Raw genomic sequence first — 16,565 nt, forward strand, 5'->3', positions numbered from 1 at the left:
CGGAGCTGTTGATGCCCCCAGAGCCGGTTCTGCCCCCCCAGGACGGGCATTACCCCCCTCCAATGCCGGTATTGCCCCCCCGGGGCCTGTCTCCCCCCGCAGTGACCGGCTGCCCCCCCCCAGGGCCGGTACTGCCCCCCACCCCCCGCCGGTACTGCCCCTCCGGGGCCGTTGTCACCCCCCCCAGACGGTTATAAGCGCCCCCCCCAGTGCTCCCACCCTGTCATGGGCCCCCCGTATCGGGGAGGGCCCCGGGGCGGCCCCCCCGGGCCCGCGTCCCCCCCCGGGCGCCGGTCCCGCCGTCGCCCTCTCTCCCCTCCGGCCGCTTTGCCCTCCGCCCCGGAAACGCTCCCCGCCTCCCTCGCGTCCCACCAATCGCGCGGCGCCGAGCCCCCCGCCGGCAGCCAATGGGAGGCGGAGGCGGCCGCCAGCGCCCCGCCCCGCCGCCCACCGCCATGTTGGTTGAGGGCGGCGCCGCCGTGGGGAGCAACGGGGCCGTGACGTTAGGGCGGCGCCATCTTTGTTGAGGGCGCGGCGGGTCAGGCGGGGGCACGGCCGCCATTTTGGGGCGGGGAGGGCGGGGCCGCCGCTTCAGCCAATGGGAGCGGCGGAGCCATGGCAACGGTCGCCCGGGGAGTGAGGCCGCGGTGGCCATCTTGACTGAGGGAGGGCAGGGCCCGGTTTTCCAGGAAAAGCCTCGGGGCCGGGCGGAGGCGGCGGCCCCGCGGTGCAGGCCAGGACAGCGAATCCCCGCCGCCATCCCTCCCGCTGCCCCTCCCTCCTCACAACCCCATTAACAACGCTAATTAAACGCAAAACCCCTCCGCAGCGGCGTCTCTCTGTCCACCGTCTCTATGCCCCCTCGCCGCCATTCCAGTGGACGCCGCGGTCCTCCCGCCACCATCGAGCCGCACCGCGCAGAGCGGCCCCGTGCACCCACTTCCGCCCGGCGGCCGGAAGTGGCCGCCGCTTTCCCATAACCCCCCGCGCGGGGCGCGCACCTTCCTCTGCCTCCCTCGGTCGCCGCTGCCATGGTGGGTCTGCGCCGCCGGCGGGGAGGGGGGGAACGACCATCCGCCTCCATCCTCCCCCGGAGGGGACCGGACCGGCGCCGCCGGGGCCGGGGGAGGCTGGAGGGAGCCTGGGGAAGGCGATGGGGCACCGTGGAGGGGCCGGTGCCTGATGTTTCCCGCTGAGGCCTAAGGGCGGCCTGACCCCCCGTTCCCCCCCTCAGGGTATCGATATCCGCCATAACCGGGACCGGAAGGTTCGGCGCCGGGAGCCGAAGAGCCAGGACATTTACCTGCGGCTGCTCGTCAAGGTGGGGCCAGGGGAAGGGGCGGCGGGGGGGGGGGGGGGGGGGGAGGTGTTGGGCCGGGTAACGGGGCTCTCCCGCCGGTCCTGACCCCCCCCCCCCCCCGGTCCCGGTGTTCCCCCCCCGCTGCAGCTCTATCGGTTCCTGGCCCGGCGGACGAATTCAGCCTTTAACAAAGTGATTCTGAAACGGCTTTTCATGAGCCGGACGAAACCGGCCGCCTCTTTCCCTCTCCCGTATGGTGAGTGCGCCGGGGGGGGGGCTTTTACCTGCGGGGAGACATCCCCCCCCTTCACCTCCCCGCCTGGTACCCTAAAAGCGTCTTTTTTTTGGGGGGGAAGAACCAAAAACCCGCTCCCTAACGAGCTCTGGGACCCGCGGGGAGATACACCCAGACCCCTGGGTGCTCCAGGGGGGGTGCAGCCGGATCCTTGCACCCCCCCAGCACCCCCTTTTTGTGCCCCCCCCCCCAAATAGATCCGGATGATGAAGCGGCCGGGGCGGGAGGACAAGACCGCCGTGGTGGTGGGCACCGTCACGGACGACATCCGCATCCAGGACGTCCCCAAACTCAAGGTGGGGGCTTGGGGGGGGTGGGGGTTCAGAGGAGGTGGGGGGGGGCTGCTGGGGGTTTTTGGGGGGGTGGGGGGCTGCTTCTCCCCCCCCCACCCGTGTTTTTGATTGTTTTTGTCATCTCTCTCCACAGCTCTGCGCCCTGCGGGTGACGCGGGGGGCTCGCACCCGCATTTTGCGGGCGGGGGGCACCATCCTGACCTTCGACCAGTTGGCCATGGCCTCCCCTAAGGGCAAAGGCACCGTCCTGCTTTCTGGTGAGTGCCCCCCCCCGGCCCCCCCCAACTCCTAGAGACCCCCCCCCGCGACCGTGGGGTCACAGCTTTGTGTATTTTTGTGTTGTTGTGTGTCCCCCCCCCCAGGACCCCGCAAGGCTCGGGAGGTTATCGGCACTTTGGGAAAGCGCCCGGGACCCCCCACAGCCACACCAAGTGAGTGGGGGGGGAGGCTCTTTTTTTTGGGGGGGGGGGGGTGGTCTGGATGATGGGGGGGATCCCTTTGGGCTGGGGGGGGCCGGGTCTGGATTTTGGGTTTTTTTCGGAGGGATCTGTTTAGGGGGGGGTCTCCCCTCTCTCTGGGGTGCCAGGGTCTGGATTTTGGGGTCTTCTTGGAGGGATCTGTTTGCTAGGGGGGGTCTTTTGTTGGGGGGGGAGGAAAGCAGAGGTTGGGGTCTCGTCGGTGGGGAGGGGGGTCAGATATTGGGGTTTTTCGCGGGGGGGGGGAACCTGGACACTTGGGTCCTTTTGGGGGAGTGGGAGGGGTCTTGGGGGTCCTGGAGGGGGGATGTTTGTGGGGACTGGGGTCGCAGCAAGTGATGGGATTCTTGCAGAAGTGGAGAGTGTCAGGGTCTTTTGGGGGGGGTTCCTGGGGGTTGGGGGGGGGTCCTGGATGCCACAGTTCCCCCTGACCCCCCCATGTCCCCCCCCCAGGCCCTACGTGCGCTCCAAGGGGCGGAAGTTCGAGCGGGCGCGCGGGCGCCGCGCCAGCCGGGGCTACAAGAACTGAGACCCCCAATAAACCGCTGTGTGCCCCCCCCCCGCCTCACTGCCTGTCCTTGGGGACCCCCCCACACCCCCCCACCTCACTGCCTGACCTTAGGGACCCCCCCACCTCTCCAGGACCCCCCCCTTCACCCCACCTCCCCACTGTGGATCCAGGTGTCCTCTTGTCACTCGGGGGGGGTGTTTGTGTCCTGTGTTCCCCCCCCCCCCCAAGGGTACCCCCCAATTCACCCCCCCCACCACCCCGCTCCCCCTCCCCTTCTTCACGAGTGGGGGGGGGGGGGTCCTACATAGCCCCCACGCGGGGAGAGGGGAGGTGTGTGGGGGGGTGGAACCGGTCGGGGGGGGTGTTGTGCAAGGCGGGGGCGGGGCCGCCCCACGGGTGGGGTGTGGGGGGGGGACGCGGGGCCCCGCCCGCCACGGCTGGGTGCGATCGCGGCGGCTCTGCCTGGTGCTGCCAGGTACGGGGGGGACACACACACCGGGGGGGGGGCTTCGTCCACGGGGGACAGTGGTCTGGGGTGGGGGGGGGCACAGTGTGAGGTGGACGGTGAGGGGGGGGGCGGCTGTCGCGGGGGGGGGGCGCCCCGCAGGATTAATCCCCGGCGTGGGGTGACTGTGGGTGAGTGGAGGGGCCTGTCCTTGGTGCGGGGGGGTCCTGGACGAGCGGCCCCCCCCCGTAGGGCGCAGGGCGGCTCCGTGCTCTGTGTACCCCCCCCCCCAGCCCCACGCTGTTGCCTGGAGCTGGGCCGCCCCCACGGGACCGGGTGTCTTTACGCCCCCCCCCCCTCGGTTTCCACGGTGCTGCGTGGGGCCCCCGGGACCCACGGGGGGGGGTTGTGGGGGGGTGGAGGCAGCTCCCGTCGCTCCGTCCGCCCCTTCCCTCCCTCCATGATCCCACCGTGTGTGTCCCCCACGTACCCCACGCAGGTCCCGGTCCTGCGTGGGTTAGTGTGTGTGTGTGTGTGTGTCCCCCCCCCCGGCCATGTCCCGGGGGTACTTCCAGCACGGCGGCGTCACCTTCCCGGGAATCCTGTACTCCCCCCGGGGGCTGGAGGCCGCCCGCGACTTCCCGGTGGAGGACGATGACGTCTTCAACGTCACCTACCAAAAATCGGGTAGGGGGTCCGGGGGTGACCCAAGGGGGGGGACACCCAGGTGTGACCCAGGGTGGGGGGGGGATGACACCCAGGAGTGCCCCCGGGGGGGGGGAATGTGGGACCCAAGGGATGCCAGAGACCCCCCACCAAGGAACCCCAGGGACCCCGAAGGGACCCCAGGTATCCCCAAGAGACCCCCTAAAAGGATCACAGGGATGTTTAGGAATCCCCCCAAAAGACCCCAGGGACCCCAAGGATCTTGGGGATCCCCCCAAGGGACCCCAAGGACCTCAGGGATCCCCCCCAAGGGACCCCAGGGACCCCTCAAGGACCTGAGAGACCCCAGGGATCTCCTAAGCTCCCCCAGGGAACCCTTCAACGGACCCAGGGATCCCCCAGGGGACCTCAGGGACCCCCAAGGGACCTTGGGGACCCCCCCAAAGGGACCCCAAGGACCCCTCAGGGACCCCCAAGGAACTTTGAGCACCCCCCAAAGGGACCCCAGGGACCCCTCAAGGACCTCGGGGACCCCCCAAAGGGACCCCAAGGACCCCTCAAGGACCTCAGGGACCCCCAAGGGACCCTAGGGACACCTCGGGGACCCCCCAAAGGGACCTCAGGGACCCCTCAAGGACCTTGGGGACCCCCCAAACGGACCCCAAGGACCTCAAAGAGACCCCAGGGACCCCTCAAGGACCTCGGGGACCCCCCAAAGGGACCCCCAAGGGACTTTGGGCACCCCCCAAAGGGACCCCAAGGACCTCAGGGACCCCCCAGGGACTTTGGGCACCCCCCAAGGACCCCTCAAGGACCTCAGCCACCCTCAAGGGACTTTGGGGACCCCCCAAAGGGACCCCAAGGACCTCAGCCACCCTCAAGGGACTTTGGGGACCCCCCAAAGGGACCCCAAGGACCCCTCAAGGACCTCAGGGACCCCCCAGGGACTTTGGGCACCCCCCAAGGATCCCTCAAGGACCTCAGCCACCCTCAAGGGACTTTGGGGACCCCCCAAAGGGACCCCAAGGACCCCTCAAGGACCTCAGGGACCCCCCAGGTTCTTTGGGGCCCCCTCCCCCAGGGGACCCCAGAGGACCCGCTCCCCCCCAGGCACGGTGTGGATGCTGGAGATCCTGAGCCTGATCCGCAGCGACGGGGACCCGCGCTGGTGCCGGTCGGTGCCCAACTGGGATCGGGGTCCCTGGCTGGAGACGGTGCTGGGGCTGCGGCGGGCGCGGGGGAACCCCCGGCCCCGGCTCATCAGCTCCCACCTCCCCATCCAGCTCTTCCCCAAAGCTTTCTTCACCTCCAAGGCCAAGGTCAGGTTCGGGGGGGGGACGGACAGGGGGGGTGTCCTCAGGCAGGGACCCTCATTTGTGCCCCCCACCCCCAGGTTATCTACACGGTGAGGAACCCCAAAGACGTCCTGGTTTCCCTTTATCATTTTTCCCGGATTTTCCGGCCCTATAAGGATCCCGGGAGCCTGGAGCAGTTTCTGGAGAAGTTCCTGGAGGGAGACGGTCTGGGGGGGGGAATGATGGGGGGGGGGGTGGTGTAGGGAGGTGGATGGGTGGGCAGCTGGGGGGGGTCAGTGGGGGCACTATGGGGTGGGGGGGCTGTTGGGGTTGATATGGGGGCACTAAGGGGGAATGATGGGGTGTCAAGGGGGGGCTATGGGTGTCGGGGGGGGGGGGTTGTAGGGGTTGATATGGGGGAGCGCTAAGGGGGAGCTGTGGGGTTGTCAATGGGGGGGGCTGTGGGGTGTCAGTGGGGGGGTTGATATGGGGGGACACTATGGAGGGGCTATGGGATGTCAATGGGAGGCTGCTATGGGGGGGCCATGGGCATCAGTGGGGAGGTGTAGGGGTTGATATGGGGGGCACTAAGGGGGAATGATGGGGTGTTGGGGGGGCTGCTATGCAGTGTCAGTGGGGGGGGGTGTAGGGGTTGATATGGGGGGCCACTACGGAGGGGCTATGGGATGTCAATGGGGGGGGCTATGGGGGGGCCATGGATGTCAGTGGGGGGGTGTAGGTGTTGATATGGGGGCACTAAGGGGGAACTATGGGGTGTCAAAGGGGGGGGGTTGTAGGGGTTGATATGGGGGGAGCTAAGGGGGAACTATGGGGTGTCAATGGGGGGGGCTATGGGGGGGGCCATGGGTGTCAGTGGGGGGGTGTAGGGGTTGATACGGGGAGCGCTGTGGAAGAGCTATAGATTGTCAATGGGGGGGGCTATGGGGTGTCGGGGGGGGTTGTAGGGGTTGATATGGGGGGCACTAAGGGGGAACGATGGGGTGTCAAGGGGGGCTGCTATGGGGGGGCTATGGGGTGTCAGTGGGGGGGCTGTAGGGGTTGATATGGGGCACTATGGAAGAACTATAGGTTGTCAGTGGGGGGGGCTATGGGGTGCCTGGTGGGGGCTACAGCGGTTGCTCTGGGACACACCACGGGGGGGGGCCATGGGGTGTCAATGGGGGGGGCCGTAGCGGTTGCTAAGGGGGGGCTATGGGGTGTTAATGGAGCCCTAGGGGCTGCTGGGGGGGGGTGTCAGTGATTTGAGGGGACACGGGTGTTTCTGAAGGGGCCGGGTTTGGGGTGGGGGCTGTAGGTCCCACGTCCCCCCCCCCTCGCTCACCCCCCCCAGTGCCCTTCGGGTCCTGGTTCGAGCACGTCCGGGGGTGGCTGCAGCTGCGCGGCCGCGAGAACTTCTTCTGCATCAGCTACGAGGAGCTGCAGCAGGTCGGTGTGTGTGTGTGTGTGTGTCCCCGTGTCCCCAAATCCCCCCGTGTAACCCTGTATCCCCATGTCCCCCCCCCCCAGGACCTGCGCGGCAGCGTGGAGCGTCTCTGCGCCTTCCTGGGACGGGCGCTGAGCGCCGGGGCGCTGGACGCGGTGGTGGCCAACGCGTCCTTCGCCGCCATGAGCCGCAACCGCATGAGCAACTTCAGCCTCTCCCCCCTCTTCATCCTCGACCTGCGGCGCGGACCCTTCCTGCGCAAGGGTGGGAGACGAAGGGGGGGGGACACACCCGGGATGGGGACGTGGGGATGGGGACGAGGGGGGGGATGGCGATGGAGAGGAGGGGATGGGGATGGGGGGGGATTTGGGGATGGGGAGAGGGGGACGGGGATGTCGGCGTGGGGTACGACCCCTTTTTGTGCAAGTGGGGGGACGGGGGGGGGGGGAGACACCTGGGATGGGGACAAGGGGATGGGGACGTGGGGATGGGGCACAGCCCCCTCCCATGTAAGGGGGGGGTGATATGGGGATGGGGGGGACAGGGACGGGGACGTTGGCGTGGGGCACGGTCCTTTTCCATGCAAGGGGGGGGGGACAGGGGTGGGGGGGAGGGATGGAGAAGGGGCGATGGGGACGGGGACATCGGGACGGGGGGACGACGTGGGGATGGTGGGACAGGGACAAGCTGGGGGACACAGTGGGGAGAGGAATGGGGGGGCCACCAGGGAACTGGGGGCACTGGGATGGGGTGGGGGGCAGGAGGGTCTGGGGGGGTCCCTGGGGACTCGGGGGCTTCCTAAGGGCTGTGGGGGTGCCAGCGGGTCCCTGGGGGGGGTCATCGCCTCACGTGCCCCCCCAGGGATCTCCGGGGACTGGAAGAACCACCTGACGCCGGAGCAGAGCGCCCACTTCGACCGGGTCTACCGGGAGCGCATGGCCGGGCTGGGGGTCACCTTCCCCTGGGACCCCCCCCTGCAGCCTGGCCCCAGCCCCCTACCCGGGACCCCCCAGGACCCCCCTGAGGAGGAGACACCCACCACGTCCTCCCAGGACCCCCCCGCCCAGACCCCCCCACCTTGACAGTGCTGGGGGGGGGGGGGTGTAGTGGTTGGGGGGTCCACAGGATCGGGGACCCCCCCTAAGGTATAGGGGGGGCATCATGGTTGGCATCTCAATAAAGCCGCTCTGTTGGAGGGGGCTTTGGGGGGGTTCCTAGGAGGCTGCTTCCCCCCCCCCCAAGAGATCAAACAATTTGGGTTTATTCCACCGGTTTTTAATAGTCTCTGTCTCCCCCGAGAGCACCTGGGGTGCCCCAGGTGGGTCTTGCCCCCCCCACTCACCCCCGCCCCTTTCAATGGAGTTGGGGTGCAGTGGGATTGGGGGGGTGACTCCCGCCCCCCACCCCTTTTATCTGCCATTCCCTGCCCCCATCCCTGCCTGCATCCCCCCCGCCCCGTGCCGACGCTGCATCACCTCCAACCTTTATTTTGTTTTTTTTTTAATCGTTTTCTTCCAAAACCAAGTTGATATATATATATATAGATATATAATTTTTTTTTTCTCTTTACAAAAGATAAAAAAAGGGGCCGAGCTGGGGCCCGAGTCAATAAATTATGGCAGCCCGCGGTGGGGGCGGAAGAGGGGAGGGGGAGTCCCTGAGCGCCGGGGGGTCCCCGGGAGCGGGCGGGTGTAATTCATCATCATCGTCATAATAATTAACAATAAAATAAGGAGGACGAGGCTAATAAATAAGAATAAATTAGGGGGGGGTGGGGGGGCGGTCCCGGCGCCGTCACAGCTTGTTGCGCAGCAGGACGAGGGCGCGGGAGGCCCAGTCCAGGTAGAGGTGGAGGCTCTGGAAGATGGCGTGCCCGGCCTGCACCGCCGCCCAGGGCGAACCGGGGGCCGGCAGGGGCGGCTGCGGGGCGCTGGGACGGGCCAGGCTCAGGCGAGAGAGCTGGGGTGAAAAAAAAGAAAGGGGGGACACGCGTGGGTAGAGGGGAGGGAGGGAGGGAGGGAGGCGCCTGGGGCGGGAGAGCGCGGAGAAGCCACGCCCCTTTGGCGAAAAGGGCACGCCCCCAGGGCGGCCGGGCTCCGCCCCCCTCGCCGCCCAAACCTGGGGCAGCCGGGCGCCAAGCTCCGCCCCCCGCGCTCTAAGCCGCGCCCCTCCAAGCCCCGCCTCTTTTCTCCCTTCCGGGGCCCCGCCCCTCGCCGCCCAAACCTGGGGCAGCCGGGGGCAAGCCCCGCCCCCCCGCTCTAAGCCCCGCCCCCCTCCGGCCCCGCCCCCCTTCCTTCCCCCACCACCCCGCTGCCTCCGAGGCCCCGCCCCCCGCCGCCGGGCCCCGCCTACCAGGTGGTCGAGGCGGCGCAGCAGCCGGTCGAGCCGGGCCTGCAGCGCTCCCAGCTCCGGTTCCAGCGGCCGCAGGGCCGGGCCCGCCCGGCGCAGCCACTCCAGGTGCCGCTGGTACCGCTGCAGGTCCCCGCTCAGCCGCCCCAGGGCCCCCGCCGCCTGCGGGACACGCGTGGGGTGGCACCGAGCCCGCCGGGACCCCCTGTTCCGTACCCGCGGGGGACACCGCACCCACGGGGAAGCCGCTGCCATGCCCACGGGGGACACTGCACCCGCGGGGAACCCTGTTCCATACCCATGGGGGGACCTCACACCCACGGGGACCCTGCTCCCACGTCCATGGGGGAACCCTGTTCCATGCCCACGGGGGACACCGCACCCACAGGGAACCCGCTCCCACGTCCATGGGGGAACCCTGTTCCATACCGACTGGGGACACTACACCCACGGGGAACCCTGTCCCATACCCACGGGGAACGCTGCACCCACGGGGAACCCGCTCCTGTAGCCACGGGTGAACCCTGTCCCATTCCCACGGGGGACGCTGCACCCACGGGGAACCCGATCCCACGTCTATGGGGGTTCCATACCCACGGGGGGCCTCACACCCGCGGGGAACCCGCTCCCGTAGCCACGGGGGTACCCTGTCCCATTCCCACGGAGGACACTGCACCCACGGGAAACCCGACCCCACGTCGACGGGGGAACCTTGTTCCATACCCATGGGGGGACCTCACACCCACGGGGGACCCTGCTCCCACGTCTAGGGGGGAACCCTGTTCCATACCCACAGGGGGACACGCTCCCACGGGGGACATTACACCCACGGGGAACCCACTCCCATACCCACGGGGGACATTACACCCACGGAGACCCTGCTCCCACACCCGCGGGGGACCCCTCTCCCATACCCACGGCACCCCACTCCCCCACATCCCAATGACCACAGCACCCCCCGCCCACCCGTGTCCGTGTCCCCCCCCCCCCACCCACCTGGATGTTGGCCAGCTCCAGCGCGCTCATGGAGAGGACGGGCAGCGAGTCCAGCTTGTGCTCCCCCTCCGCCGGGAACCGCGACTTCTGCCGGCGAGACGTGGGGGTCAGCCCACGCGGGACCACCCCCACCCACGCGGGACCACCCCCACCACGGCGGGGGGGGACAGGGAGGAGAGCGGAGAGGGCTGGGGCGGGGAGGGGAGGGGGGGGCTGAGCGGGGCAGGGGGTGAGGGGGGGATGCTGCCAAGCGTGGGGTGGGTGGACACGCGTGGGGTGCCGTGGGTACCCACGAGGAGGGCGAGGAAGGCCTTGGTGTCACTGAGCAGCGCCTTGGCCAGGCTGACGACGCTGTCGAGGTCGGCGCGGGGGTCCGGGGGGCGCAGGCGGGGGGCGGCCGCCAGCCCCGGGCACGGTCCCGGCCACAGCCCCGGCCACAGCCCCAGCAGCGCCAGCAGCGCCCGCCACAGCGCACCTGCGGGACACGGACACGCGTGGGGCCGACAGACACGCGCACACACACAGAGCGACCGCCTCCCGGGGAACCCCGGGGGTCCCGGCGATGCCGGTGTTCCCGGGGATGCCGGGGTTGGGGGATCCCGGGAATCCCGGAGCTGGGGATTCCGGGGGTCCCGGGGATGCTGGGGACGGGGATCCCAGGACTCCGGGAGCTGGGGATTCCGGGGGTCCCGGGGCTGGGGGTTCCTGGGGATGGGGGATCCCGGGGCTACGGGGGATGGGGCGTCCCGCCGCTCCCGGGGCTGGGGATCCCGGGACTCCCGGAGCTGGGGATTCCGGGGGTCCCGGGGATGCTGGGGATCCTGGGACTGGGGGATCCCGGGGCAACGGGGATGGGGTATCCCGGCCCCTCCCGATGCTCCCGGGGATGGGAGATCCCGATGCTCCCGGGGATGGGGATCCCGGGACTCCCGGAACTGGGGATCCCGGGGATTCTGGGGCTCCCGGGGCTACGGGGGATGGGGTATCCCGGCCACTCCCGGTGCTCCCGGGGATGGGGATCCCGGGACTCCCGGAGCTGGGGATTCCGGGGGTCCCGGGGATGGGGGTTCCTGGGACTGGGGGATCCCGGGGCTACGGGGGATGGGGATCCCGGGACTCCCGGAGCTGGGGATTCCGCGGCTCCCGGGGCTGGGGGTTCCTGGGGCTGGGGGATCCCGGGGATCCCGGGAATGGGAGCTCCCGGGGATACCGGCGCTGGGGAATCCCGGGAATGCCGGGGCTGCGGGATTCCGGGGCTCCCGGGGCTGGGGAATCCCGGTGTTCCCGGTGCTGCCGGGGATGGGGGTTCCCGGGGATGCTGGAAGCTCGCGGGGCTGCGGGATCCCGGTGCTGCCGGTGTTCCCGGGACTGGGACATCCCGGGGCTGCGGGATCCCGGTGCTCCCGGCGCTCCCGGGGCTGGAGAATCCCGGCGCCCCTGGGAATGCCAGGACCGGGGCTCTGGGAATTGGGGGCTCCCGGTGCCGCCGGAATTCGGGGCTCCCGGGACAGCGTGGGCCGGGGATGCCGGGCCCGGCCCCGTGGATGGGGGGGGGATGCAGTAAGGGCCGGGGGGGGCGGGCGGGGGGCGGCGGCGGCGGCGCCGTCCTGTGAGGTCCGGGCTGGAAAGAGTGATGCGGGGTGAGTCAGGGGCGGGCGGCACCTGGGGAGCCCCCGCGAGTGGGGGGCCCACCCGCACGGGAAAGGGAAGGGGGGGGGGCGGCGAGCGACGGGGCTGAGGCTGGCGGGGGGGGGGGGAATCCGGCGAACCCGCACACCGGGCGAAACGTGCCCCCCCCAAAAAAAAACCCCGCCGCTTTCGCACCTTTCCCACGCGTGTCCACGCACCCACTCGCGACACGGCGACACAGGGCCCCCCCCTCCCGGGTAGACACACGTACCCCCCAAAAAAAATCCCCCCCCCGGCCCGGGGGTGCGGCCGCCGCGGGCGGGCAGGTGCGCCGGGGCCGTTTGCGGTTTCGAGGCGCGGCGGCAGCTGCCCGCGCCCCGAGGCGACGGGGATGGACGCGCCCGGTCCCGCCGCGGCCGTGGGGTGGTGGTGGTGGGGACGGGGGGGGGTGGGAGCCACCCACGGACACCCCCCACCACCACCACCCCAGCGGAGGGGGGATGGAGAAGCAACCGGGGATTTGAGCCGACCGGTCCCGGTGGTCCCCCCCCCGCCCGCCCGCTGCGTCCTACCCCATTCCCCCGTCCCCCCCCACGCGTGTCTCCCTCCCACCCGCGGCGAGGCGGCACTTACTTGTCATGGCGGGGCGGGAGGGTCCTTCCCCGGGGTCCCCCACGGGGCGGGACGGGGCTTTTCGCACCTGCGGGACCCACCCGCGGCGGGGCCGGGACCGTGGGAGGGGGTGGGTGGGTGGGTGGGTGGGTTGGAGGGGGGGCGGTCCCTGCTGCCGTGCAAGGGGCTTGCACGGGCACTTACACCCTCCCGGGACACGGACCCACTCCCACGCTGGCTGTCACTCCGAGTGGCAGCCTCCCACGCTCCCGGACACCGCTCCCGGACCCACGGACACGCTCCCAGACACACGGACAACACTCCCGGACCCACGGACACCGCTCCCGGACCCAGGGAACACGCTCCCGGACCCACGGACACGCTCCCGGACACGCTCCCACTTACCCTCGCCCAGCCACCACTCTCCCACTCGCCGCGACACCCTCCCCACGCGTCTCCCACCCCACCCGCGACCACAAACACCGGCGGCAGCCGCCGCCCCCGGGAAGGGGAGGGAAAAGCGGGAGGAGGGGGGGGGTGGTGGGAAAAAAAAACTCGAGTGGGAGCGGCCGCCGGTGCCGGCGGCGGGAGCGTGTCCGTGTGTCCCCGCGTGACGCCCCGGCTCCGCCGCCCGCTCCCCCCTTTTATATCCCGGCGCTGCCGCCGGCTGCGATGACACACGCCTGAGTCACGGCTTTTCCATTCAGCATCAACGCACCGGGGGGAGCGAGAAACCCCCCACGGCGGACACGGCGCGGGGGGCGGCGGGACACGCGGAATCCCCCCCCCTCATCCCCCCTCCCGCCTCCCTCCGTCGTCCCCCCCCCGCGGTACAGACACGCCACCCCCCCCACACACACACACACCCACCCCACGCACCGGTCTCGGTCCCGGGAGATGCGGCGGGACCGGCCCCCGCTCCGCCCCGGTGGAGGGACCGGCCCCCGACCGGCCCCCGACCGGCCCCGGCGGGACGGGACGGGGCGGGAGCGGGGGACGGGGGGGGTCGGTCCCTGCACCGGGGGCCGTCTGTACCGGGGGCGGTGTGTGCACCGGGGGCGGTCCCGCGGGGGGGTCCGGACGGCACCGGGCTCGGTCCCGGGACCGGGATCCGATTCTACCGGGCTCGGTGCCTGCACCGGGATCGGTCCCGCGGGGGGGTCCGGACGGCACCGGGCTCGGTCCCGGTACCGGGATCCGCTTCTACCGAGCTCGGTCCCGGGACCGGGATCCGATTCTACCGGGATCGGTGTTTGCACCGGGCTCGGTCCCGGTCCCGGGATCCGCTTCTACCGGACTCGGTCCCGGTGCCGGGATCCGATTCTACTGGGCTCGGTGCTTGCACGGGGATCGGTCCCGCGGGGGGGTCCGGACGGCACCGGGTTCGGTCCCGGTCCCGGGATCCGATTCTGCCGGGGTCGGTGTTTGCACCGGGTTCGGTCCCGGTACCGGGATCCGCTCGTACCGGGCTCAGTCCCCCACCGGGCTCGGTCCCGGTACCGGGATCCGCTCGTACCGGGCTCAGTCCCCCACCGGGCTCGGTCCCGGTACCGGGATCCCCTTCTACTGGGGTCGGTGCTTGCGCCAGGATCAGTCCCGCGGGGGGGTCCGGACGGCACCGGGCTCGGTCCCGGTACCGGGATCCGCTCGTACCGGGCTCGGTCCCGCACCGGGACCGGCCCCCGCACCGGGTTCCGCACATCTCCGGGACCGGTCGCTGCACCGGGCTCGGTCCGGAACGGGCTCGGTCCTCGGTTCCGCACCGGGCTCGGTCCCGATCCCGAGATCCACTTGCACCGGGCTCCGTTCCCGCACCGGGCTCGGTTCCCGCACCGGGGGTCCATCCCGCACCAGGATCGGGCCCCCTCCAGGAGCGGGCCCGCCCCCCCGCAGCTGCAGGAGCCGGTTCCACCCGCGCCCCCACCGCGCGTGGATGTGGGGACCCCCCCCAGCCCCCCCCCGCCCTGAACCGGTTCCCCCCGGCCCCCCCCGGGGCTGACTCAGCCCCCCCCGGCCCCGCCGTGCCCCCCCCCCCGGCCGCAGCCCCCCCCGGCGATGTCTCACCGCCCCCCCGGCCGCGCCACGCGCGTCAGCGCCGGGACCCCCCGTGGGGCTGCGGGCGGGATGGGGCGGGGCGGGGCGGGGCACCTCTGCGTGGGGACTGCCCCCAGGGTTCCCCCGGGGCGTGGGGACATCCCTCGCGTGGGGACATCCCGTGGGGGGTGTGTGTAATGACTGGGGTGTCCTGCGGCGAGAACCCACAGAGAGCACCCACGGAGAGCACCCATGGAGAGCACCCACAGCGAACACCCACGGAGAGCACCCACAGTGAACACCCACGGTGAACAGCCATGGAGAGCACTCACGGTGAGCACCCAGGGAGAGCACCCACGGAAACACCCACAGTGAGCTCCCACGGAGAGCACCCATGGCGAGCACCCACAGTGACGAACACCCACAGTGAGCAGCCATGACAAGCACCCACGGCGAGCACTCACAATGAGCTCCCACGGAGAGCACCCACGGCGAACACCCACATTGAGCACCCACGGTGAGCACCCGCACTGAACTCCCACGGAGAGCACCCACGGAAAACACGCAGCCACGATGAGCACCCATGACAAAGCACCCACAGCGAACACCCACAGTGAGCACCCACGGTGAGCACTCACAATGAGCTCCCACGGAGAGCACCCACGGCTACAGCGAGCACCCACAACAAGCGCCCACGGTGAGCACCCACAGTGAGCACCCACGGCCAGTGACGAACACGCACAGTGAGCACCCGTGACAAGCACCCATGACGAGCACCCACGCTGTGCACCCACGGCGAGCACTCACAGTGACAAACACCCACAGTGAGCACCCATGACAAGCACCAACGGCGAGCACCCACAGTGAACACCCACGGAGAGCACCCACAGTGAGCACCCACGGCCACAGCGAGCACTCATGACAAGCACCCACGACAAGCACCCACGGCAAGCACCCACGGAGAGCACCCATGGTGAGCACCCACGGCCAGTACCCACAACGACGAACATCCACAGCGAGCACCCATGGCGAGGACCCACAGTGAGCACCCACGGAGAGCACCCACAGCGATGAACACCCACAGTGAGCACCCATGACGAGCACCCATGGTGAGCTCCCACAGCGAACACCCATGGAAAGCACCCACGGCAAGCACCAACAGTGACAAACACCCACGGCGAGCACCCACAGTGACAAACACCCACAGCAAGCACCCACGGCCAGTACCCACAGTGACGAACACCCACGGTGAGCACCCACACTGTGCACCCACAGCAGGCACTCACAGCGACAAACACCCACAGCAAACATCCACGAAGAGCACCCACAGTGAGCACCCACAGTGAACATCCATAGTGACGAACACCCACGGAGAGCACCCATGGTGAGCACCCACGGCGAACACCCACAGCGATGAACACCCACGGAGAGCACCCACGGTGAGCACCCACAGCGAGCACCCACAGTGAACACCCACAGCGACGAACACCCACGGAGAGCACCCACGGTGAGCACCCACAGCGAACACCCACAGCGATGAACACCCACAGCGAGCACCCACGGAGAGCACCCATGGTGAGCACCCACAGTGAACACCCACAGCGACAAACACCCACAGTGACGAACACCCACAGCGACGAACACCCACAGCGAGCACCCACCACGAACACCCACGGTGAGCACCCATGACAAGCACCCACGGTGAGCACCCACAGCGAACACCCACAGCGAGCACCCACGGAGAGCACCCACGGTGAGCACCCACAGCGACAAACACCCACAGCGAGCACCCACGGCGAGCACCCACACTGTGCACCCGCAACCCGCCCCCCAGGCCCCCCAGACCCCCCCACGGGTGGGCTGCGGCCCCCCGCCCCCCCCCAGCTGGGTGCTGGGTGCCGAGAGCAGGGCCCCGGCCGTGGGGGTCCCTCGGGAGCGGGGGGGGGGGGCCCCGTGTCCCCCCCCCAGTCCCCCGGCGTTGGGCAACGCTGGCCGGGCTGCGGGGGGGCCCCGATGGCGTCAGCGCCGGCAGCAGCGGAAACCCCGGGCGGCCGCAGGCAACCGCCGCGGGCAGCGGCCCCCCCGGCCCCCCGCAGCCGCCTCCTGCCCCACAGCCCCTGCGTCACCGCCGAGCCCCACGGCCACGGCTTCCTGCCCCGCGGCCACCGAGACCCGACCCGCGGCTAGCGCGTCCTGCCCCGCAGCCCCGTAGCCACCACC

The 16,565-nt window shown here is 70.3% G+C and overlaps 2 protein-coding genes across 5 annotated transcripts; both read left to right on the plus strand.

Moving 5' to 3' along the window:
- The first annotated feature begins 889 nt into the window (after window positions 1-889).
- Window positions 890-2,921, plus strand: RPL18 (ribosomal protein L18). The gene is given in 9 exon segments (XM_075019262.1): window positions 890-1,034; window positions 1,235-1,321; window positions 1,448-1,525; window positions 1,527-1,556; window positions 1,793-1,891; window positions 2,022-2,145; window positions 2,251-2,268; window positions 2,271-2,319; window positions 2,818-2,921. Coding segments are annotated over 9 exon segments (564 nt in total). The 5' UTR covers window positions 890-1,031; the 3' UTR covers window positions 2,894-2,921.
- A 374-nt stretch (window positions 2,922-3,295) lies between these two features.
- On the plus strand, window positions 3,296-8,458 carry SULT2B1 (sulfotransferase family 2B member 1). 4 transcript variants are annotated; one of them, XM_075019202.1, is made up of 8 exons: window positions 3,302-3,350; window positions 3,820-4,007; window positions 5,068-5,160; window positions 5,270-5,305; window positions 5,380-5,506; window positions 6,633-6,727; window positions 6,809-6,989; window positions 7,587-8,458. In XM_075019202.1, exons 2-8 carry the CDS (start codon window positions 3,975-3,977, stop codon window positions 7,805-7,807), a joined length of 786 nt encoding a protein of 261 aa, XP_074875303.1. In that variant the 5' UTR covers window positions 3,302-3,350; window positions 3,820-3,974; the 3' UTR covers window positions 7,808-8,458. The 4 variants fall into 4 exon arrangements, with proteins under 4 accessions (XP_074875301.1, XP_074875303.1, XP_074875304.1 ...); XM_075019200.1 differs by having other exon boundaries at window positions 3,296-3,350; window positions 5,097-5,305; XM_075019203.1 differs by lacking the exon at window positions 5,068-5,160.
- The last annotated feature ends 8,107 nt before the right edge of the window (window positions 8,459-16,565 follow it).

The sequence above is a fragment of the Buteo buteo genome, chromosome 32 (assembly GCF_964188355.1).
Source record: "Buteo buteo chromosome 32, bButBut1.hap1.1, whole genome shotgun sequence".
Taxonomy (NCBI): domain Eukaryota; kingdom Metazoa; phylum Chordata; class Aves; order Accipitriformes; family Accipitridae; genus Buteo; species Buteo buteo.

Excerpts from the sequence above, each read along its gene's own strand:
- SULT2B1 (XM_075019200.1), top strand. The coding sequence starts at position 3,875 with ATGTCCCGGGGGTACTTCCAGCACGGCGGCGTCACCTTCCCGGGAATC. Across the intron at positions 6,728-6,808 it reads GCTACGAGGAGCTGCAGCAG|GACCTGCGCGGCAGCGTGGA; the intron begins GTCGGTGTGTGT and ends CCCCCCCCCCAG. Across the intron at positions 6,990-7,586 it reads CGGACCCTTCCTGCGCAAGG|GGATCTCCGGGGACTGGAAG; the intron begins GTGGGAGACGAA and ends GTGCCCCCCCAG.